Raw genomic sequence first — 24,559 nt, 5'->3', positions numbered from 1 at the left:
TCATCAAACCAGTCCCCCTCCGGCCCCCGCACGCCGGCCAGCACCATTCATGCCAGCACTTAATGAACCAACTTACTTGTTAAAATAAACACTTGTAGGTATGGCGTTTCTTTACTATCCGTTGCGTAACCGGAAACCGATTTTGTATAATATTAATTCAAATTACACGGTCTGTGAATCAGTTTGGTTTCAATTAATGTGTTAGATTAGATGCAGGTGACTGTTTAATAAGCATTATCTCTGGTCGCGGAATAATTAAAAGATTATAATCTAAAATAAAGCATTCATTCAAGGTCAGTTACAATCTCGCTCAATACTTATATTATACTATTTAAAAACAAAGCTAAAACGACGCGTTGAGATCCTGGAAAGAAGAGACAAACATGGAACGTGGTGATTTACTTAAAATGCCTTCGTAAAAGTGTACAAATAGAGGTGTCACAAGTTCCGCTGAGCAAGGTCATGTTGACATTATCGAAAGCGGCGACAAAAGACCCGCCTCGCCTTAAACGAGCAACATCTTACATATTTCATAAACACTAAGAAAACTTTTCCAACGAGGGTAAATGAAAATCAAAACTACATTAGGAACTGTCAAAATCACCGAGACCACAGTCACGTGAATGTGGAAAACGTGATTTGTTACCAAAGAACGACAATTTGTTTGCCAAATTAATATTGATAATGCGAGTGTCGCATTGGGAAATAAAACCGCGCTCGATTAACTTAAGAATATTCTCACGCTACTGGCCTACCACGAAACTTGTCCGCGATCGAATCGCAAAACATGATATTCATTGGAATGATTTCGCGGACCTGTTTGATCACCTTCTCCGCAAACTGATTTAAATGGATCGGCCATCGCATTCATGCTCTCGTACCGCTCAAGGAATCTGTGAACGCTCGGGGACCAGGTTACGTCGGTGAAAGGCCGGTACGGAGGCGTCTCTCGGGCGACGGCGACATCGCAGAGCCTTCGGTTCCCGCGCGCGCCGTGGGAACTTTATTTTCGTATTTAAATACGACCCTCATTAAACTGGTTTGGCTTAAATTCGCTGCCTTCTTTCGACGCCTTTTACTCAACTTTTTATAGTTCCGTTCGACATTTACTGTCCGTAATTCAAGTCTAGACTGCGGCAGGAATGATGATGCTTTGCCAATGGTACCCGTGCTCAGAATAGAAGCCCTCTTTTCATTGATTTCAACGGCTCCCGAATTACTATTATCATTATTCATTACTTTCGTGCACAGTTCTAAATATATTCATACTAAATATAAAGCCTGCGGTGCCTTGCCGCACAATTAGTTTTAGCATATACGAAATGATAAAACGTTAAGTATACGCATAGTGTCTTTTGAATACGGTATTTGACAAAATCATTAATTACCTCGTAAACCGTAAGTCAGGCCTAAAATCGTCTGCACTTCCCCACGGTATCGTCTTACACTGCCGTGCACCGGATGCTAGGTAAGCCTGCATCCCAACGCAACCGTCATCTCTCAATTATAACTTTATTCTCGGGTGGATAAAGTTCAGTATGTCTTGACAATATAAGAATCGATGCTACACATCCCAAGCATCTATCCACTGTTCGATGTCAGTTCCAATTCTCTAAGACACAGAGTTTATTTTCCTCTGTTGCAAAATGTAGATTGAACCGGAAGGAGTCATTGTATAGGCTCGCTACCTGGTGATAATTCTCTTTGTGGACTGTATACATGAACAATTATGGATGTAAAGAGCATCATTTAAAAGCATTCTTCGGATACTTTGACGTGTGCTATAGATATGCAATCTATATCCTTATCAGCGGCTATCTTTTTTTTAATATTCTTTCTTAGAACCTTAATCAAAATAACCTATAGCAAAGTTTCCTTCAAAGTTTCAAAGCGAGCACTGGTCAGCAGGCGCGAAGATGTCTATCTTCAACAATTCTTATTATTTGTATTTGAAGCAGTTCTCTATACGTTGTGTCGTCTGGATGAGGGGAAGCGCGCGAGGGGGAGGAGTGACTTCCCGCGTAGCACCTGGCGCATGGCAAGCCTCACATGGGATCAGTTTGATTTGTGATCATATGTTTTCACTGTACAGATTCGCTCTTTGTTCATTGTCTTTATGGTTAAATATCCACATATAGCGCGAATATTGTAGTGATTTTAGCTACACCTTTTACCTCATGGTATCCAGTAAAAATATGTAAATAGTTGTAAAAACGATGCCTACAATAGTCAGGCCCCGAGAACTCCGTCGCTGCAATGTCCAACTGTTTGTTATAAATACATGATTATTCTGAGCATGTAATTTTTGTAAATGTGAGACAATGCAGCGTTGACCCAATGGTGTACCGAGACCGCTGATGACAATACGGGCCACATCCTCTGTTTGTCTCAGTGAAAGTCAATTGTTGCGTTACGAAGTCCTAAGCTCATTGGCCAATCGAACCGGACAGGACTCGTAATGAGCTTACAACTTTCTACGTTTGTTCTCAAATCAATTCGGAGAGTGGTGACGAGCAAAATACTTTGAAGTGCAAAGGGTTCAACCTTGTCGTAGCTGAGAGCCACAACAGACGCACTGGGTCGCCGGGTCCGTGTGAGGTCTCAAGTTAGTACAACAAAGCTCTGCTCCACGTGCGTATGGCACGACGCTATGCTTCGCTGCTGGCGCGCCTCGCCTCTCGTGAACAATACGACCCTCGCCTTCGCCAGCATAGAGCTACGGCTGACGTCACGCCCTATGCCGCACCTTAGCGAGCATACTGTGTTTTAGTGAGATCCTTGTACATTCATTAGGTAAACGTCAGAGGCTACTGGACGTTACTGAACTAGTGTTGGGCTAAATATGTAACCTGCGTTGTTCGCAGTGCAACCCTATCAATGAAAGATGAATGATTGTCGTCAAAGGAGATAACGAGTGAGCCCTAGAGATAGTCCCGGCGGGCTCACGCCGCGCAATATTTACTACGCCGCCTCTCGTCCCTTTCACTTCCTCCGCGGGCGCGGCGACAACCTGTGCGAGAGCGGGATGGGCCTACGCGCCAGAAAGGGACGCGGCATTCATTCATAACCGAGTCCGCCATCCGGTCTGCGCTCTCGTCGATCACTACATCTCCTTCTAACGCGCAGTTTCCTCTCGAGTGCGAGCAGGTGCCGCCGGATGCGTGACACCGCACCGGAGCTTATTATCGGAAGCTCCTCTCGAAAAAAGTCACTCGGTGTCCGGAACGAAAATCTTGCCTCGAGTCGGTCGCGTCGCGTTCGGGGTGTGCCGGCGCCTAACTCAAAACGAATAACAGTGGAATTGGTGAACAATCGCAATTGGTAATTTTGTAAGTCGAACTGGGAGTGAGCTTCGCATCGCCCCTCCGCCGGCGCCGGAGCGGTAGTCGTGCACCGGCCGTAGACGCGCGCGCGCGCCCCCACACCCTATCGCACGAGTACAGTAGGTGAATCCGGACGTACGGCGCACGAGTGAAATGACCTATCCCGAAACCGACCTGCCGCGATAAGAGAGCGAGTCTCCCGGTTGTGATCTCGCTAATCGGTGCTTTCGAGTGAGTGACACGGCGAATGTACGAGAACCCGCAATGGACATTGTAATGGCCCAAATTACATTAAATGGGTAATTGCAGTTCGTCATTGGATAATTCATTCGGTTCATATGCCCACTGCATTACCGCTGCCCATGCGCGCGGTACGCCCGTGGATTTTGCACTCGACTACTGGCTGTCTTTGTTCTATTCCGTTTGAAATCAACGAGATAAATACAACTTATGAGGTATAGGACAAGTAATTTGCTCCTCCGACAAAAATTTACACAAAAGCCTCATTTTTTTAATATTTTAAATGTGTAGAGTGGCTCGTTAGCTGAAATACCTTTCGTATTGTGCATGGTCCTTAAGACGTGTCAGGTACTAGACAGGTATGGCTTATCAGGCGAGCTCGCTCTTCGAGCGTGGGAATGAAAAAAGCATGTTAAACAATAGCAAACAGATAAGAGTATCGCCGGAGCCATTTGGGGGGCTTCGCTATGTTTTCACTCTGTGGTAACTTAGCAACGCTTTTGCTGTCTTTGTGTGATTGCGTAATATTTATTGTACGTACTGTGTCTCTCTTGTGATCTAATTTGTCTTGATCAGAGCTGCCGAATATATTCTATGCACATCTCCAATCCCGACGGATACAGGTGCTGCTTCTCTTTGCAGATGCCGCGTCATATCTTACAATTACGGGAATATATAGTCAAAGTCAACATATGTGTTCTGTTTGAAAATAGATTTACTGAGGCAATTTATAACTGAATCAATATTTTCCTACTAGGTTCAAGGTTCACGGTTCTAACAAAGTTCTAATGTGAACTACAAAGTAGATCTCACCTTGTTTTCATCCAAACAAACGCAAAAGGCTCTCGCTTGCTAAAATGTTAATTACTGGTTTGAAATTGTATCAAAATATAATTAAGCCAAACACATGTTCTATCTTTCCTCAAATGCGTCAATAAATTTGCTGCGATGCAGTAGGTGCGCATAGGAAATATTTTTAGCGGCCCGTTAACACGCAGTTAATAGCCGCTGATGTCACAGGGACTCCGGTCTATAAACTACTCTTAACGACCTATCGTTTGTCATATTTTCGTTAATAAGGATGTTTTTATTTTACAACGAAATCTGACACTACCCAAGACTGAAATATTGGCATTTGAGTCGCAATGCGCGTTTCCAAAAAGACAGCGAAATCCACCCGAAATGCAAATGTATCGAACTCCATACTAAAATCGATAATAACACATTGTATGGACCTATTGTTTTGTAGACTTAAAATACGGGACGGCGTACCTTTATGACCCACGTCTGCGACACTGAACTTCACCTTTCCTTCTCCGATTAACATACAAATGTTCTGTAAAATATATCAATTTGAATATCAAATTAACCTTGTCAATGATGCCCTCGTCGGGGCAGGCATTATTCCTATAGATTCCGTTCGACCCTCGACGGCAAAGTGTATTATTGACAAAATTAACTTGCCAACAGTGAAATAATATCTACAGACTTTTGTCAAGGATATTTTCGAATCCGACGACCGTTTTGGAAGCCGAGACGCCGCCCACCTCGATTATCAAAATTAAAAGTCGTGAAAAGTTTTCTTTAGTGTAAATTTTCCCGCGGTAAGCGCGGCGCATGCGCGTGGGCGGCGGGAGGCGTTCGCCAGCCTCGCAACTCCGCCTCGCTGTACACGCCTTTTAATCTCGTTTATCCAACTTCAAATACAATAAATATACTGTAAATCACTAAATGCCGACACCATTACACTTTGTGAATGCAAAATGTCCGACCGAGACTTCATTCTCGACTCAAACTCGAAACTCTTCATTTTTCCTTAGCTTCTAATAATGTGTAATAGTTATTACGAAAGTTATAATTATTATCTCAATAGTTTCGTTTTCTATTAAATAACAATAAACATAGATGGATCACAGCACCGCGTTCTATTCCAGGATATCGTTAGTAAACAATATATCTGCATAATGATTTACGTATAATTCTAAGTACGGCATATATCACCGTGCGACCGTTCTAACGTTTTAATTGAGCACTCTGAGGTCAAATCACTTGTAGGACTATTATTATTTGGTCTGTGACCGCTCGCAACCTCCAACGTGGTGGGGCTCTCGACGGGCCAGGAATGTAACAACAAGCATGTATAATTTGGGCAAAAGCTCCGCCGGGTGCGTCCAAACAATGCGGTACAATGTGCTCGATCGTCAACATGCCACCAAAATGTTACACAAGCATTGTTCTACATTTGTATGATCCGCCCGCGTCAAACGTTTCGTCGAAGCATCCATTGTCGCAATGTTTGTTGATGCACGCGCAAACCTCGCAAAACCGTGCAAATCTCGCGAACGCACCGTCAAAACAAAGCCACGGGAACGCGATTTGTTTTCAAAAGCGAATTCTGAGGAGATACGCGCGCGTTAAATCCGAGCTAAAGTTGTTAGTGTGCGTGAATATGCGGGTGTCCACTTTCCTATTAAGGGGTCGGAGATGAGATAGACGTGACCCCAGTTGATCCCGCACTGCAATTGACACCCAGCGCTCTCTATTTGCTTTGACGAACGGTCGCAAGCAGTAATTAACGTCGCTGGCCCGCTCCAACGCCCGCTCAGTGCGGTAGTAACCTAACTGACACTACTCTGCACTACTTTAGGATTGCAATTTTGTCAAAAAACCCAAAATATCACATTTTCACAATGTTACACAAGATCTTATATACGATACGAGACAATAAAGAACCAATTTAGGGTCGTAGGGGACAAATTGGGCGCGACAATCGAGTTAGCTGACCCCGAGTGCTTTACACGACCATCTCGGCGGCATTGTGTCGACGCAGGGCCTCAATCAAAGTCATTCTTACAAATTGTATCAATCATTTAAACAGCTCCTGCCCGCTGCGACGTGTGACCTATTACTTGTAGGGAACTGGTAGCCGACGTTTTTTGTTGGCTGTCTTATTACGTCTTTATCGTTATGACTCATTCTTAGTACATATTTCAATTTGTTACAGAAATGAGTATGGATGTATATGTGTTTTTAATTAAATACATTAGCATGCGTTTCCATTAAATATTCTGTAGGTATGTGCAACTGTAGTACGAAGTGATGCATCGAACATTGTACTATTGTTTTCCGATATAGGACAAGTGAACTAGACATTTAAATCCCGCGTAGCCGCGTATAACAAATATAATATCAAAACGTGAAAATAATAAATAACATAGCAGATATAATTTATTCAAATATATATGATGTAAAATAGTAAAAAAAACAAACATGTTATGTTATATTTGGCAAGGTGTTTTCGACATTTGTTATTAATACGCGCATCAATTTTATTCTCTTGGAAATTTTATCGTAAACAAGTATTCAAAGTAGGGAGTAATAAGTATCTAATAATGTCTTAACAAGTAAATAAATAACACCCAATAGTCGTGTGAAGCTGCTGCAATGTCTGAAGTGTCCTTAACCATAAATCTATCCAATGCACCACATTTTACCCTCGACAGTTATTAAAATGTAATAGAGTTGTTTACTCGTTAACCCTTGAACCCTTTATATGGTATCCTGCGCCATTACTATCAATTTGTTACATTACACATCCATTATTAGTATTTAAAGTGGTGTTTAATACGTTTAGAGCCACTTAATTGATTCGAATTAAGCCCTTTTAATCTGCAAAGTATCCAGCGATGAATGGCTGAATTAAAAATAGCCATCAAGTACAAATTGATTTGTATTAAAGTTAAGTTAATCGGTTTCTAGTCCACCTGGAAGGTGCTTTGCATCGAGTAGGCAAAGGTCAACTTTGGGCTCAGGTATAGGTGAAAGTATGAGCACTTGAGGCGTAACCACAAAAGTTAGCAAAAGAGTCCGTTCCGGCCCGCCGGGCCGTGTGAGAACGCCAGTGTGGCGGGGGTCGGCGAGGGTTGGGGGATGGCGGTGGGGAAATGGGGAAGCGGGCCGGATCGCACCACGCACCTGTGGGAATTCTGCTCGCAATTTGAATACACTCACTCGATACCGTAGAGAGCGTCACCTTGTAACTTAACGCATCGCTTATCTTTTAATTATTGTTGTTTTATTAGACGCAAACCGGTTTTATTTAATAGCAACCATTCACGAACTAATCGAAAAAGATAGAACGTTAAGTGTGTCATGAGCGGAGTCGAATGCAAAATTCACGAAACGTGTACTTCTAGTTGTCATTCGGGCGCAAAGCGAAATGAACAGTAGTTGACGGAGCCAGAACCCTTCGACCGTGACCTGAGCGACCGTTCGCCAAAATGAAAAACAGTGAGGAGTGTTTACCTCGACTTTGAGTCGCTCTAGTGGAAACAGTGTGATATTTGTGAATCTTCGTTAGTTATAAAACTCTGAAAGAACGTCGCGAACAGTGCTCAAACGAAATAGAAGAAACCGCGGCAGACCCATTCGAGGCGACGGCGGCCATCGCAGGCATGGGAATCAAAGTCATGATGAAAGCTTTCAACAAGCCGAAAGGTGAGTGAAACAAACAACGCTGGCATTATATAGAACTCAGTACGTACTTAAAATAATAGCGCCCAAAGGTAAGTATAGGTATTGCACATAGCACACACGAGTGCCGGTTGTGAAAATCCAAAGTGATGATACTATACTCGGTGACGCAAGCAGACGCAACGCTCTTGGTTTCGCCTGCACTTGTCCCAGATGCTAACCCGCCGTGACTGAGCAATATATGAAAACAGAAAACGTATTGTTTTTGTATATAACGGTGCCTATCACTGTATTATATGAATTTTATTTATCCCGCATTAACGATAAGGGCCGACGCTCGAGGCATCTTCGGAATTGATTCCCTTTTGGGAATATAAACCTAGAAGTCAAGATTTTTCCTTATGATTTATCCAAATGGGCTCGTGTATGCAACCCGCTCTCATTACTCTAATTATGATGTATTGCTCTGATGATCTTGAAAGTGAACACCTCGCCGACTACCGTGATTATATGAGTTTGTTTACTTACACTGCAGCGTAGCGTAAAACAGGCTATTTTCTGATGCTTAATTGAATTTGGCTTATTCTTTCCAATTTGTTATATTGACGACCGAGCCAGCGAAATACCTTCGCTTCAAACCGTGGATAGGCTCGACGCGACTTGCGACAACGATTACCGTCAGACGCAATATTCACGAATAACTATTATTACAAAGTGCAGTGCACATAGGACATGATTCCTCTTCCGTAAATTGAGTTGAAATTAGTATGTCGTTGAATTCCATTTGGAACTAGATACTAATAAAAGCGAGAACAGTGTTATTGGTGTTTGGTTGATTTGCTGCGCTATGTATTGTTTAGCTACCGCGAGTTGAGGAGTGCGGGGGCGGCCATTCACGCCGCTGATTGGTCCATCCGGTGCGCGCTCAATGAGATGATGCGCCTGAGCCGCCTCTGTCATTGAGCTAAGGTCTCTCGCCTACATTTATGATCGTTCTACGGTTGTCTACGTCTACCAATTTTCGAACCCTGTTTTAACACTAGGTTTATCGGAAAGAAGTGCCTGCGTACAATTTTTACTTTTATAAAAGTGTGTTCATTACAATACGTTCGCCTTGAACTACAAAGACGTAGTCTTTTACACATTATATACTTTAATAACACGAGTGTGAGGAACAGTTATCATAGTTAATTACATAAAGCCGAGTTAGGAATTGAAAACAGAGCACGCGCCGGTTACGTCATGCAACGTTCAAACAGAAAACAATGCTCGGTAAAAATGTGAGTGCTTTTGTTTCCTCTGGCATTTTCGGTTGATATTATCATATTTTCCTCAATTTTAAATTAATCATTCAAAAGGTTACATTATTAAACAGTATGTATACATAATAAAATCGGCGTGCGATATTTATCACACAGAATAAGGCCTAAATTTGTATTAGACTTTTCATAGAGAAAACATATTCAGGTGTCACGTGACAAGCCAATTCATAGCAACAAGTGATCCACCCTCCGTCAATACCTGTTGCAACCGCATGGACACTTAAACACACTGTTCCTCCACTAGGGCTGGACATGGGTATAACTAAGACGTTTCAATTGGTTAACTTCTGGAAGGTACAATCCACATTTGAAGGCTAAATGTTGCGGGCATTATTTTGGTGGGCAGCGGGCCGCATCTCCTGGCCATTGTGCCGTTATCTACGCTATTCACGATTCGGCCCACACCACAGATGTGGCACCACAATTTAGCATTCGATTCAATACTAAAACAATGAACGTTCAGCCGTAGTGCATTGACAAAAAATGGCTAAATTATAATGGACACCAATTTTGCTTTTAAACTTAATTGGATTTACTTAAAAAGCTATGTTATTGTACAGTATTTGAATGCAATAGAAAAGTGGGGAAAAAGTTATAACACTGATTCCTTTTAAGAGTTCGCAAAATAAGTTCTACGAATATATTTCATGACATTTATCCAATCTCATTTTTGGAGCCACCACCACAAATGAGTCCGATCACAAATACGACAATTAAACCCAAATCGCTCCGTTCACATTACTATAATTAGGGAAGCGGAAATGTTGACACGCTTTTTGCGAGAACATTGCATTTTCAAATTGATACTGCTGTGTGTTTACGATGAAATTACAACTTAAGATTCTGTTGGAAAATTTGTGCGACTGTCTACGCCCGAACATATGCAGATACCTTTGTTCCTTCAGCCATCAAAAGCAAAACACAGACAGTGAAACTAAATTGTTGCTCGCACGTGACTCAACAACAGTAGGTATATACTACGTATTATAAGCGATAATTCCTCTACATCTAATTAATTACATCATTAATCTGCCAGGTGTGCGCTGCACGATACGAGTACGTCATCCTTTATAGGTATTAGAATGTGAATGTAAATTCCCTTATGCCCCGTTTCCATATTACAATACACAATAGATAATAGTCTCATTAATTGAACATTTAAATTGTGATACTGCACTTACGTTAAACACAAAATATTTTGCATCCCTCAGTGAGTGCTCGACCGAAACCTCGATCTAAACCGAAACAACAAGTATTGTAAAATTTGCTTTAAAAAATTGAATGCTATAAAACATACGTTCGGCTTAAACAAGCTGTTTCGTAACTCCATAAATAATAACGACGCCTTTAACCTGTAATAATTTAACAATAGGAACTTTATTCAGGAACACGAGGTCTCCATACCGTGCTCTACATCTGGAACAATTCGCTGTATCAAGAGGACGATTATAAAATATACTTTCAAACATGTTTAAATTGATCAGAACGCTCCTCCTAGATGAGAGCGGGCACCGACCGTGGGATTCGAAGAGTACAAATCTCTACATCTCAGAACTGGTCGGCAGGTGTGCAAGCGCACACGGCCGCACACCTACGCACACAGGCGTACTAACTAACCAGACGCACTTATGAATGAACCAAAGTACCAACCGGCACAAGAACGCCGCTTTATCATTGATTTATATTAAAAATCAAATATTAATTTGTTGTAGAGAAATACCTTGGATGAAGTAATTAAATGTCAGATAATCATCTCGGTTGATGAGTTTGTCGTCTGATTAAACGACACACGCCGCGACGACACACATTTGTGGGTTAAGAGTGCTTTGACATACCGAATTCATTATGTTCACTAATCGTTTTCCGTATTAGGTTCCGTTTTATTCAGCGAAGTATGTGATAGTAAACAATTTTCAAAGAATAGAGAAAAAAACCATTAAAGTCGTGAAGTACCGGATATCATTTGTAAACACTTGTTTCTGTTGCAGACATCCCGTCACAGGTGCCACCCCTGACGCCGGGTACCAATAAGAAGATGGCCGAGGCGCTGAAGGCTACCTTCGCCTCCTGGGAGAAGGAGCAGCTGCGTCTCGGCGTACCCAAAGGTGTGTAGTTATTAATCTTCTATTAGAAAATCATTTAGGGAGGAGTCCGAGAAAAGCCGGTGGAAGTAGTGCAACTGCGTCCCAATTCATTTCATCTAAAACATGTCATGTATATCAAAGCGAAATAAGTATTTGCATCAACCAGACAGTGAGTCTCATTTGTTTACATATGAAATGTGGTCTGTGTATCTACTTAGGTAAATACTATCGTGAGCGATGGACGCGTGACGGCCACCACTGGAGCCTTAAGGAAATTTATTTATGTATTTGCATCACATAAAGACGACAATGAATCTTTTTAAAACATAAACTAACTTGTGATTTGATCTATTTCTTGATTACTTTGATGGATTCAAAATATAAAATATTACAATTTATATTATACTTATATATACATACAAATATAATATATACGTATTACACTTTACGCAGGTGTTTAAACACATTCCATTATTTTTATTTATTTACAATATGTTTAAAAAATAGATTCGAATTCTCCCTTCAATAAGGCGATTTCAAACGAACCCTTTATCGTTTACCACCAGCCGTGGTGGGTCATAGAGCATAGAGCGGTCCGGTGGTTCAGTCAGAGTTTCGTTGCCTGGGATCGGCGGAAATGCTTGTCTAGTCTGCTCCGTGTTTATTCGCGCTTCCGTCCATCTAAATAATCCTAAAACTAATTATGAACATAAAAAGAATTTAAAACCCGGTGTCGACTCAATACGTACAGCTCGGTTTTGTAAACAATTAAAACGGAATGATAAAAGTTAATTATTTCATTGCTGTATTGTTACGTATTTTTAAATTGAAAATAATTTGCATACCTTAACAATCAATCGGCCTTCCTTAGTTTGAACGCGATTTTTTAATCTAGTAACATGTTCGATAAACACTCCACCAGGCCAGGGCTTCCAAGAGCCCGAAACCTAAGTTGTCATTCACGAAGAAGGAGTTTTCTGATTGCTACAAGAAAATGACGTGGAGCAACTTTTCTATCGCATTTCATTTTTCCGATAAGTGGGAATAACTGAGATACAATGAAATAAATTAATAATTAGCAGAATCGAGTAGCATGTTTTTCTGCTTTTATAGTTGGAACTCTTTGTGACGCACGTGTCGAACCAACAAAGCATTTGCGTTTAAGATTTTTTTGTCTTCAACTATTCTATTTATTTATATTTACATTCTAAAATTGCACGTCAGCTCTCAACTAACCCTGATTTGGTAACAATAGAAAAATGACAGTATAACCTCAAATAAATTATTGATCTGTTTTTTGTCAATACCCAATAAATAGCAAAATAGATGTCGAACGATTAGTAAAAAGTTTCAAAACGCCTAGTCACCTCATCAGCAGTGCAGAAGCAGCAATTAACGGCGGCCGACGGTTCAGAGCCGTAATTAAAGTAATTATTTGTTATTAGCCCGCTCTCGTCCCGCTTTTCGCTCGGAAAAAGCGAAGCTGCGACCCACACCGCAATCTGAAAATACCACTGCCACTTAACTGCATTGGTATCGGCTAGCTTTCCACCTTTCTCGGACTTTGCTCGATACATATTCGAGTGATCTTTAACTAATCGGCTATGCTCGGTAGGCCTCGGGATTGGGTAAACAGTTTGATCATCTTCAGCAATAATAGAAATCACTTAAGCGGTGGAGCCGCGAAGGTCGCGGACTTCCTGCGCGCCGTGAGGCAAGTTCCGGAGTTGGGTAACGGAGCCCGCCTCACTAATTGTTCCTCTTGCCTCACATTGGATAAACATTATTTTTCCATTTGCCCTTCAATTATTTCGTTCGTTCGTTCTGCAATGCAAATTAATGTTTTCGGTTGTGATTATCCTTTAATTACCTGCTTATGTCACCAGATCCTCGTCAATGGAGCGAGGCGGCGGTGGCGGCTTGGCTGCGTTGGGCGGCGCGAGAGTTCTCCTTGGAGGGCGTCGCGTTGCAGCAGTTTGCTCGCGCGCAGGGCAAAGATATCTGCGCCATGGGCAGAGAGGAATTCGTAGCTCGAGCGCCGGCCTTCATGGGAGACATCCTCTGGGAACACTTAGAAATACTTCAAAAAGGTAAAACTTTTTTACTACAATATTGAATCGCATCAAACGTCTGGGATGTTTAAGCAATACTTCATCCGTATGTCAGACGTGGAGAAGGAGCGGTCGCTGCTAGCGAACGTGCCGCCCAACATGTACGAGAGCAACGTGTGCCTGCCTGAGCTGCCCGACTACGTGCCGCCTCCTGCTCATCACTACAACAACAATAACAACACCGGTACGTATTTACATCCTATCAACTGATCGCCAAGACGTGTGGAATGGGGCAATCCGCGTTCGTTAGTTTTTTAAATTGCTTCAACATGCCATAATTGTAATCAGCAGGACCGTCGGCTCATAAAGATATGCGCTTCTTATCTACGGTGGTAAAGTTACTCTCATTAAACTTCCATTGACGATAACCCGACAATTATTTAATAGTTACGACCCGATAAAACCATATACAACTGTTGGCAATTAACTCTGAACATCATACTTAATCGTAGTCATCAGATTTATTCAACGACTCGGCCGCTCTCGTCCGTCTAGAAAAATTACACAGATAATAAAGAATCACATCGCTCGGTGGCTGCGCTGTGTCACGTATAAAAGCTCATTTCCACGAGATATAAAGCGGAGTTTAGTACGTTGTAAATCATCGCTGCGGGATGTTTTGACTGCGGCCGCGAACGAACAGCTACTGAAATAATAAATTAACTAAGAGACGAGCTTTCTTGACATCGCTACCACGGGTGGTCTCAACGCTGCATTCATCTAGACGTGTAACAGTCCGACGTGACGATTCTAAAACCACACCACACACATGGACAGCTTTTACTTTACTCGAACCCATACAAGGAAATTAAAACTTATTTTGTCATTTCTATTCACACACCGCTTCCATGGCGGCTTGGTGTTGCACCACCTTGTACAACCCCCGTGAAGCGCAACGCGACCTTGGCGCGGTTTTTCCGCTCTCTTTCACTCCGCGTACTCTTTATGTATGTGTCATCTTGATATTTCATAACTGGCTGAACCACACGTGCGTGACTGATGGTTGCTTGTACATGGTTGGTTCTGTGTTTCCACGTTATATAGATCATAAAATTGTTTTTTTTTTTTGAGATTTCGATTATAATTTGAAAGTCTAAAAAATCATAATTATAAGCTCAATAGTCGTGAGTTGCAGTGTTGTCCTCTCCCTACTAATGACTAATATCTAAATTATGTTCACTCAAGTCTTTTAAATATAAAAGTCTTAATTAAAAAAGATAAGATTAAAGAATTTGTTAATGACGTAATATTTTGAAATATTGTCTCGTTATTGCTCTGGTGATGCGAGATCTGAAGTTCCTTTGATCTTTAATATTTATTTAGAAACATTAGGATCATGTTTGTGACAAATTCTCAGCTGTATGGTCCGGAACATGTTAATTATGTCCTGATTAATTTGTCTAAATAATTGTTACTTTGTTGTAAAAATCTTTGGCAAATCGCTTTATTTATTTCCAAAGTGAGGCCACGTTCGCTTGAGCAGTTTTCGCGGCGGCATTGAAGTCTGCGTGAATGATTAAGACGCTCAAGGTGACGCACCCCTTCCACGCACCTTCACCGCCCGCCTTCAGGCGCACGGGCCAGTCTTCAGCAATTGTTCGGACGCGTTGTTACTTACGATTTGCCGCAGCTTAGCTACGCTTTGAAAACAAATTTTCTAATAAGTAGTCTCATTCAGAACCAGTCGAGGAATCGGCTCAGTGCGTGTATACGACAGTGATCAGTGCTAAATATGGCAAAGTTGGATTCCGGCTGAGATATTATGTTCTTGCATCCGAGCTCCCGCCAGAGGGACTCCAACGATCTGGATCCACTGTTAATATGGCGGGGTGAGTGACAACGGACGATTGATGGGTCTCTAAGAAACCTTTCGGGGTGCGCAACGGATCGGGTGCACATCGTAAGGCAACCCGAGCGTTAAAAAATAATGCAATCGCACACACGACACGAAGGTCAATATAAAAAAATCTCCAAATTAGGCAACACGGTACGAGGATTCGTGCAACGTCCATCCGCGCTGTCGCAAGCCGCGCATCCTCGGCTTGCGCACAAGCAGCGCTAATCGCCGGACGTGCGCCGCCGCCGCCGATTGCACAACTGATCGCCGCTAAGCGAAATAAATGATTCCGAGGAAATTCCATACCTACAAATATTTGTAACATTTACTTACAATTTATTGAAATCTCCATTTCTGCATACATTTGAAGTCTTCGCGATCCGAGCGATCTCCATATTTAGTTCAGAGATCGTGAGTCAGAAACTCGTTGACCAATCGAGATAAATTGCATTAGCATACGCGACAGCGCTGGGAGTAAGACAGAAGTTAGGCAAGCGCCTTGTGCCCTTTTAGCCAACGATATATCACTCGGCTCCGCCCAGACCACGGCCTGCTCAATTATAATGCACCTTAAAGGACTTTTTCGCTTTTTCATACAATCAAAGAAAAAAGCTAGCAAGGTTCCCATTTATACGAAGAATAAAAAATGTTACAACATTCATTCAATTAGCACAAAACTAGCAGCTAAAACCGCGTATAAGGCAATCGAATCGACATTACGAATATTTGTTTTATACAAGGCATAAAGTTTAGGCTGTATTTGAATATATCTCGTTTCAGTCGGTAAATAAATGTATTTATCGATCGATGTTAAACCGTTTCTCGTGAATGGCACAATGGCGAAGCGTGCGCGTGCGGACGTAACGCGATACCAATGATCTAATATAAGTAACGCGTCACTCGGGCGTCAATCGTAGCCGTCGATAGGAAAATATTGAGCTTTCTTCGATATCAATAAAAAGATACGTGTCACTCGAAGCGGCCACATCCGGGAACCATTGTGCTTCAACTGGCTTCCGGTGCAACCCGATACACTCCTGCGCACGTGCGGACCTTTTCAAATTACGTAAATCGGCACAATGCATGAATTAGAACAGAAAATCAAATTGAAATCACACAAGTTAATGAATTTCTCCTTGCTCTCTTATCTATTACTCTACCCTGACAGCCTTTGAGCCTCTTCATTTATATAAAAGGAGACATATCCATCTAATAATGAAGTAAATGGAACATGTTGGTCCATTGTTAAAAAAGGGCCCAAAAACATAATACATTGTTAGCAGGGCAGGCACGAAGGCAAGAAGGGCAACTCAAGGGTTGGCAGACGAAAAGAGCAAGGGTGCTGCGTGTATTTATAGTGCTCACTGGCAGGAGCCCTTCAATGAGCTCTTAACGAGAGCCCTCTCGAAGCGAGATTCCTTTTCAGGTGGCCTTGATTCGATTTGTAAAGTGATTGTGGATAATGCAAGAATTCAAATAAAGCGCTGCGCGGGGTCAGCCGAGTCACAAAGGATTTGAATATTCAAAAAAGATCCCTATCGTTCGTATATTATTATTTTCGTCGAAATTAAACGTTCGGCCGCGATAACATTTGATGGATCAATAAAATTTTATTCCCTTTTAAAAACAAACGTCGAACCGTAAAAGTTAACTAATCGAAAAGTTATTTTATTCTGCCGTTCAGATTATCAATGATCGCTACGTGGACCATGAGCGTGAAGCACCCGTTTATGTACTGCAATTATATAGCTAGAACAATTGTATGTCAGTGTACTTCGTGGAAGTCTGCAAATAAATACAGTCGGCCAGATAAGAAGTTATCGCTGCCACAGTTGACGCAGTCGTTTTCAGTTGTAACGAGCCATCGCACTGAATGCTAATCGCTACTTACTTAAAGTTGCCGTTGCCGGCTTAATGTTGTTCTATGAGAATAAAGTCCTTAATCCGAGCAAGTCGGCCTTTCGTTGAAATTTAAGAAACGTTCATTGTTCGCGAATTAAGCAGGTGTTTTAGCTCGCACCTAAATGCGTTCGCACACGGCATGTGTGGGAATTACGTCGAGTGAAGGATGCAGAGTAGGCGATGTTCGATATTGGTGTCGGGTTGCAGGGCGGCTCCAGAGCCACAAAGCCCACGGCGGGCCGATTGAAGTGCCGAATTCAATTAATTGCGCTATTTGCAGAGCTCTGCCCATTGAAGGAATCCCTCGCAAAAACAAATACTTGCCGAGACTTCATTATCCGATATTGAGTTGCGCACATTACACTAATAACGAATTATTCGTTGTAATGTAAAATCGGATTTTGTTGCCTCCCTGTTGTAGAACAATACCGAACGTACGTTTTAATTCTAAGAAACAATTAACTAATTACCGAGATATCAGTAACGATACATTGTTATGAGCATGTCTTTTTAAAGCACAAATCCTTTATTCGTAATAGTATTTACGTATTCATCCATTTCAAGTAGCACTGAAAAGCCACGTTGAGAGCTCGCTTTTTTGCGCTCTGTGCCACTTTTTGTAAAACGAAATAAATGTTAATATCTTATCGGCCGGGGACGGACGGCGTGGGCGTTGTCCTTCATGGGGCTGAGATATCGCTGTCACAACATTGCTCTGTTAGGACATGCGACTACTGTTTCTACTGTTATCTACATTGTCGAACGGCTAAACCCTGATAAAGGATTTCTAAAAAAATTGTTCACATTTAATGATTACTTGTAAAGTAAGTTCCCGTTCGTCCTCTATATTGAATATATATATTAAATAATATTAGTTGAAGCGTCTCGTCCAGAGCCAAGAGGAATAAATAATAATTGGTACGGGAAATGACGTCCCAGGCCCGAGCACGCTCCAATTTAAAATACAGGCCACTGCCGTACTGTTAGTGGCTTAGTTTTCGTTTCAAAGTTGTTGCATTAGAGCAACTAATTTCAAAATGCAGCGAAACCAAGCTAAGGGGACATTTTAAATAAACTAAATCACTCGTGTAAGTTTGTTCTTGAAGACCGGATGCGTTCTTATAATTAAAACAAAGGTCATGAAAAAACTTTGGCCATTTATTAAGGCACTCGACGATTAGCACATGACATTTACATAATATCACTATAAGTATTTGTAACTTTTTTTCTTTTTTTTTTCGTTAATACCATAAATTTACTTAATGTAAGGGCAAAGTTTAAAATGATTTTAGAATGATAATAGCTTAAAAAAAAGCTATAAATATAGCCTAGAAAGGTTTAAGCGTTGTCGTAGGTAAGTAATTCCTTACCGTACTCCTTAGTTGTGCATTACGTCGCCTGGCGAGCGATAGCTGCTTCATATTCGAAGCAGCACATGTGAGTGAATAGTATTTTAAAATTTCAACGTCCAAAGAATGAATACGAGTGGACTTTGTGCGATCGGCCGCCGCTAATATTACTACGCCTTTTGCGATCCACATTACGCATATGCCATACGTAAATCGGCCTTTTTTTGTCGCCGACTCTGCGTTCTTAAGGAGTTATCTGGCGAATGGACGAATGAATGAGTGTTGAAATCCTGAGCAGCCGACATAGATTTGACTAATCTTACTATACATAAAGCGTTGCAAATGAGGCCATTTCCTTCAAAAGACAATATCCCGCATGTGTTTGTTTCCGCCGTACACTTGTTGAGGTATAGAAACCTCATTTCCCTCGTCATTTCCCGCGCAAGCCTCCCTCAATAATTCAATCTCGGCATCGCCCCGACGTCGCTCTGCAAAACTTGCACTCACAATTTAATGCAGTTATGCTAATTGTATTACAAAACCTTTAAAACGCAAAAATATTTAAACACTATGTAATTGAGTTACCATTATAAATGTTGTCGAAACGAAATGTGCAAATAGCTATCTTCCGTCGCGTAGCCGTCTTCGTCCGCTAGACAATGGCGTTCCATATCCGGTAGCAGCCGGCGGCACACGTGCTCAGGTGGGCATTATCCCGAGCTCCCTCGTCCCCGCTTTTGTGACCTTAGAGACCCACCCCTGGTAACTTGACCCGGTTTCAGCACCGCCTCTCCAAACCCTCCCAGTCCCATCCGATTCGTTAATTCTATGACAATATTAGAAATTGATATTTGCGAACATACATCTGTCTCTCGAATTTTACCTGCCTGCAGTTTAAAGAGTTCTATTTAGGGATAGGAATTTTATTATATGTAGAATCGTACTCTGAAGAGAAAAATTTAAAAATAGCTATATTAAAACACAATTCTTCCTGCAATAATATGGCGATGTTCAGCCGCGAGTCGTACCCGAGTGTCGGTCCTCGATCGTCACTCAAACAATAGGCGAGTCAAGGTCATTCGCGTCCAAAGTCATAATCATTACAGTGATTGCAGCTACTTTGTCATTCGCAACATTCGCAACATTTATTTATTAAGCATTAAGTTTATATTTAACTTAGTTTTTGGACAACAGCCATTCCATAGTAGATATGCAGCCACATCATATTTTATAAGATAATAAGAACTAAGTTTAGATATTAACGATTTTTGGAGGTTAATTGAACTATGTGTGTGAAGCGTGTGAATGATGATGACCCCGAAAATAAGAATTTGATAATTTTGGCAAATATTTAATCAGCTATCAGAACAGCAAAAAAGTCGTATGTTAGTGTGTCGTAGGTACGTACCTAGCTAGCTAGCTAGCTATGTAATATTGTTAATAAGACATGTTGTGTCTCACTTTTTCTATAACTCCAACTGAGCCTTTGTAAATAAAAACTGAACGTGTGCTAAAACATAAACTTTGTCCCTTCAGGAATTTTTTGAATTGTGACAATAATGAGTACGTTTATTAATTAAGAGTTATTTTCCTTGAATGATAACGCACAGGAAAACACTTCTCCCGCGAAACATTCGTTAAATTGTATCGTAAACAATTAAGACACCATTGTTATAATCAACATTAGAGCGTATGCTAATTTTCACGAGTTTCGATTAGCAAAAAATCAACGGTCGTGCAACAGTTGGTCTCCGTAGCAGGTGGCGTGACAGGTCGCCACTCGGGACGCACACTTGCAGTCGCTCGGGCGAACTCGGCCGTTTTCGGGTGGCACATTACGCGGCCGCCCTCTCTAGATCCGCCCGAGGCGGAAAGCTCAGTCGACGATTAAGCGCAAAGCGGTGCGGTTCGGTCGATCGGTGACGGAGCGAGTGTATTGCTCAACGTAATTACTATTTAGAACGGTGACAACTTTTTCTCGTGCGTTGAAAAGTTCAATTAAGTTTTCTTTTGATTATTTTCAATATATTGATTTTGTTTTTATTCAACAAGTGCGATTCAATGAGGCAATCGTAGTGTTAAGGCGGTGCGCATCCGCCATGCTGATAGTAGAGCCGCGAGAAGCCGCCGGGCCTCCCTGCGCGGCACCGATCCATCTCTCCATGTCCACTGCCTCAAAACTTCACTTCTCAGACTACAGTGTTAAAGTGAAACCATATGAAAACAGTGAAACGGACAGCAGGTTGCACTACGACCAAGCGTCGAACGCGGCCAGATTAGGTTACGAACTATCAGGGAATAATTGCAACAAGTTGCAGTACGAGCAGGGCAGGCTCTCCTTTGACCCTGCCGTCGAGAGCGTTTGCACTGACCCGGCCTACATATTACCTGCAGGTTTGCTTCTCCGCTTAATATTTATTGTTAACATTATTCGGACTGCGGAATACCCATAATTGTTCGCTTGTTTTTTTTTTGTTCAAAGCGAGTAATTAGACAATTGATAACTTATCGATTATGATCACTATATTCAAAGAAGTAAGACGTTTAGTTTATCATAATCCTATAATGGGCCGAATTTTTCTGACTTTGGTTACGAGCACTGCTTTAGCTTTAGTTAGGTTTACCTTGTCGACCTACCTATTCGAGTATTGAAGTTGACGAATCTTTTCGTTAAAAGGCAAAGAAGCCAACTTGTTATGATATCGCCGAGGTAAGAGTCGAGCTTCATTGAGAGCCGTGGCCGGAAGCACTCAGACGGCCATGTTGGATCCGGCGCGGGCGCACCTCGCCGAACTTCCGCCGCGTGAGACGCATAAAAAGCTCGTAGAGTATTGTCTCGTAGCCATAGCTTACATTTGCATACACAAAATACGTGAAAATAATGTGAACACTTCATCTACATACCATTATCGATATTAGAATGAGTTGAATCATAACAAAGTTATGTTTCCTTCTCCTGTCCTGCGATAAATCAATTATTATTAGCGTTTCCTCAACGCGACAGTTCAAATGTACTACACCTATGAGTGTTAACGCAGAGGAGTGTTGCGTCGACACTCGACAGTGCCGTGTTAGCTTGAATCGGCTAGCGCATAGGTGTTTAACGGTGCAGGTCGACCACCTGAACGTAATCACTTCCTTCCTTTTACAGAAGCAAATCTCAATCGATCAGTTTACGTGCGTGAAATCGCGAATTAGTTTTTCGAATCCGTTAGGTTTTTGCAAATAAAGAGACATTCATTTATAATTTATGGTTGATCGATGACTTCATGACTGCATACTGAACATAACGCCGCTGCATTATTGCATTATCAGCAGTCATTGAGTATTAACCTTACATCTTTATTTATACTTAAACTTACATATACCTATAGTTCGTGTCCCACGGTGATAATAACGGTTCAGTAGTTGATAGTTAATTCTGGTTTCACCAATTCTCACGAATCTATAAATTAATTGCCGACAAAATCCGGTCAGAATAAATATCAAAGAAATATGGTAATCGATGTCATCTTTTGCTTTTAACAAGTTTTCCTATTTACTCAAGATGACAATTTAATGCATTCACGGCTTGGTATTTTGTGGCGAAAATAATTATCGAATTAAAATAACTGACTGAAAAGATGTTAGTGAGTGCAAATTATTTAGTTAGCCACCTGTCTAACGCAGCTGGTGCGGACGACTCTATGCCGCGGAATAACTTTGACCTCTGCTTAGATAGCCTCAATTTACGTACAATAACTTCGAGACAATGTATCCCATAAAAAGAATACGTTGTAACATCATCTTCCGTGACAGCTTTGGAGATGTGGTCGTGACGCGCATTCGCTTACACTTTCGCCGGGCGACCAGATTAACTTTGGAATCGCCTTCCTGTGCATTTCGCTGTAGTAACTATTTTTTCCTAGAAATTGCGCACGTCTTCTAATAGAAACTTGCAATAAATAGCGTCGGCAAAGCGTGCTTGCTTTTTGTCATTGGCACTTGCCTAAGGAGCGTTGGGGCGTCAGTTAGGTGACTGATAATTTAACAGAAATACTTCAATGAGTCTAGCTGCCGCGTGGCTTTTTATGGCATTAGAATGGCAATAAATGTTATTGACGTCACAATACGGTGTCACGTCTGGCCATTGATGCGTCCGCGCTACTTCCGTTGTCGTAGCGCCACGACATCCTGCGTCGACACAAGAATGATAGTTCCTTCTTCAAATATATAGCCGTAATAAGCTGGCGATGTAATATCCGTATAGGTACATATTGTTAATATAAACTGAATGTTACGCCAGCTTTAAATGTTGTCAGCATATGTTTCGAGGAGGGCAAAGTTTTATGGGTTCCCCATGTCGTACGCCGCGATCCCCGTACGGCAGGTCCCGCGCTCTTTTTGTAACGACCGACTCGTGCGCAGGTGTCAACACACCTGCCAAACTAACGCTTTGAGGTTACGTAGCATATAGCACTATCGCATAATTTACATTCAGTTTCAATTCGTACCGAACAGCATTAACTGGAGCATATTATAACAAAAGTAATGCAAATTTTAAATATACAAATAATTTATTATGAAACCAATACACACATGGGTTACCAATACTTGCCGAGTAACCATGTGCGTGAGCGTTTGTTAATTGCCGCTAACTTCAACTTTAAGTAAACAATTTAACTTGCATAGTGGGAATTGCTCATTGCTCTTTGCGCGCTCTTTTAAGACAGACTCAGCGAGATGGATTAGTTTAATAATTAGGAGCGTAACACACATTTTATTAGCAATAAATATTTGAGATCTGCCGTTATGATTTCGATGGATCTTGTCCAGGAAAATCGGCCAGAGTTCTTTATTTATAAAACAAGTTGAGGCCACGGCTCGGTTACGGGTGTTTCATTGCTAATTATTTATCGAATATTCGTACTCTTTAAATAAGTGAATAACTTATTTAAATAGCTTAATTAAAATTCAGCACGTAGGTACGTACTCTTCGGACAGATTTCGAGTAAAAAAACAATAATTATGTTTGATAGAAATGGCGAAGAATGGCATCCGGCTGGACATTTATATATTTAACATTTCCTGTCAAATGATGCTCCAATTTTTAAGTTTGATTTAAACTCTCGCGATGACAGCAATTTCCTCTTATTTTGAGTTTGGACGTTTTCCCACGTCTCTCCTTCAAATTACTATTACATTACAATCTATTACATGCAACGGACGTTTACAAAAATCAAAACTTATTTTGGGATGATACCTATTAGACAATTTCCAATTAAGTCGTGTAGGTATACTTAATTAAAAAATATAATCGTTAATGAGCAGCGTCTGTCAAAATAGCGGCATATGGATGACATCCAGCTATCGTCGGGGGCTCACCTGCGCCAGCGCTCTAAATTAAAAATCATATTCAACTTCCGTTTCAGATTAGGAATTGGCGCAGTGAACTCATTCCTTCTGAGTAAGTTACGCAAACCCCATCAATTAAAACGCAGATGATTTTAAGATTTTTTTTAACAAAAATTCACCTTCCTATACGTAACGGGACACGTTCGCAGTAAATTAAGACCCAGATATTATAAATAAATATATTTACGGGAGATAGAAAAGTCTCGCGAAAATAGTTGTGATGATCATATCTAACAGATAATGTTGAAGCCAAAGTTGATGAAGAGCTCATTAGAAATGGGGTCATGACTCATCTGGTCGGAGTATTGAGAGCTTTTAGGGCCGCAAAAGACGGACTGCCCGTTCCGCGCCAATAGCCGGCGAGCTCGCGACCTTTCGACCTGGTGCGCGGGGCGTGGCCGCGCCTCATTGGCCGCCCCGCCCCGCGCCACCCGCCGCCACGCCCCACCGCCACTGCGAGATAGATAAAACGCTCATTTATGTCATAATTATTTTATATTCCGCCTAATACCTCTTGTCCACGA

General features: G+C 41.6%; 1 protein-coding gene across 4 annotated transcripts in view; it reads left to right on the top strand.

Moving 5' to 3' along the window:
• The window catches only part of LOC123716051 (ETS-like protein pointed), a 59,070-nt gene that overhangs the window by 30,870 nt on the left and 3,641 nt on the right, over positions 1 to 24,559 (top strand). For 2 of the 4 annotated variants that reach the window (XM_045671548.1, XM_045671547.1), the window contains exons 4-6: positions 11,347 to 11,463; positions 13,329 to 13,532; positions 13,609 to 13,737. In XM_045671548.1, coding sequence (XP_045527504.1) covers positions 11,347 to 11,463; positions 13,329 to 13,532; positions 13,609 to 13,737 — 450 coding nt within the window. Of the gene's footprint in view, positions 1 to 3,405; positions 3,623 to 7,759; positions 8,061 to 11,346; positions 11,464 to 13,328; positions 13,533 to 13,608; positions 13,738 to 24,559 lie in introns of those variants that run through there. The other 2 variants (XM_045671551.1, XM_045671550.1) reach the window with 2 other exon arrangements.

This window comes from Pieris brassicae, chromosome 11, assembly GCF_905147105.1.
Source record: "Pieris brassicae chromosome 11, ilPieBrab1.1, whole genome shotgun sequence".
In the NCBI taxonomy this organism is placed as follows: Eukaryota; Metazoa; Arthropoda; class Insecta; order Lepidoptera; family Pieridae; genus Pieris; species Pieris brassicae.
This window is presented reverse-complemented; position numbering and strand designations above follow the sequence as displayed.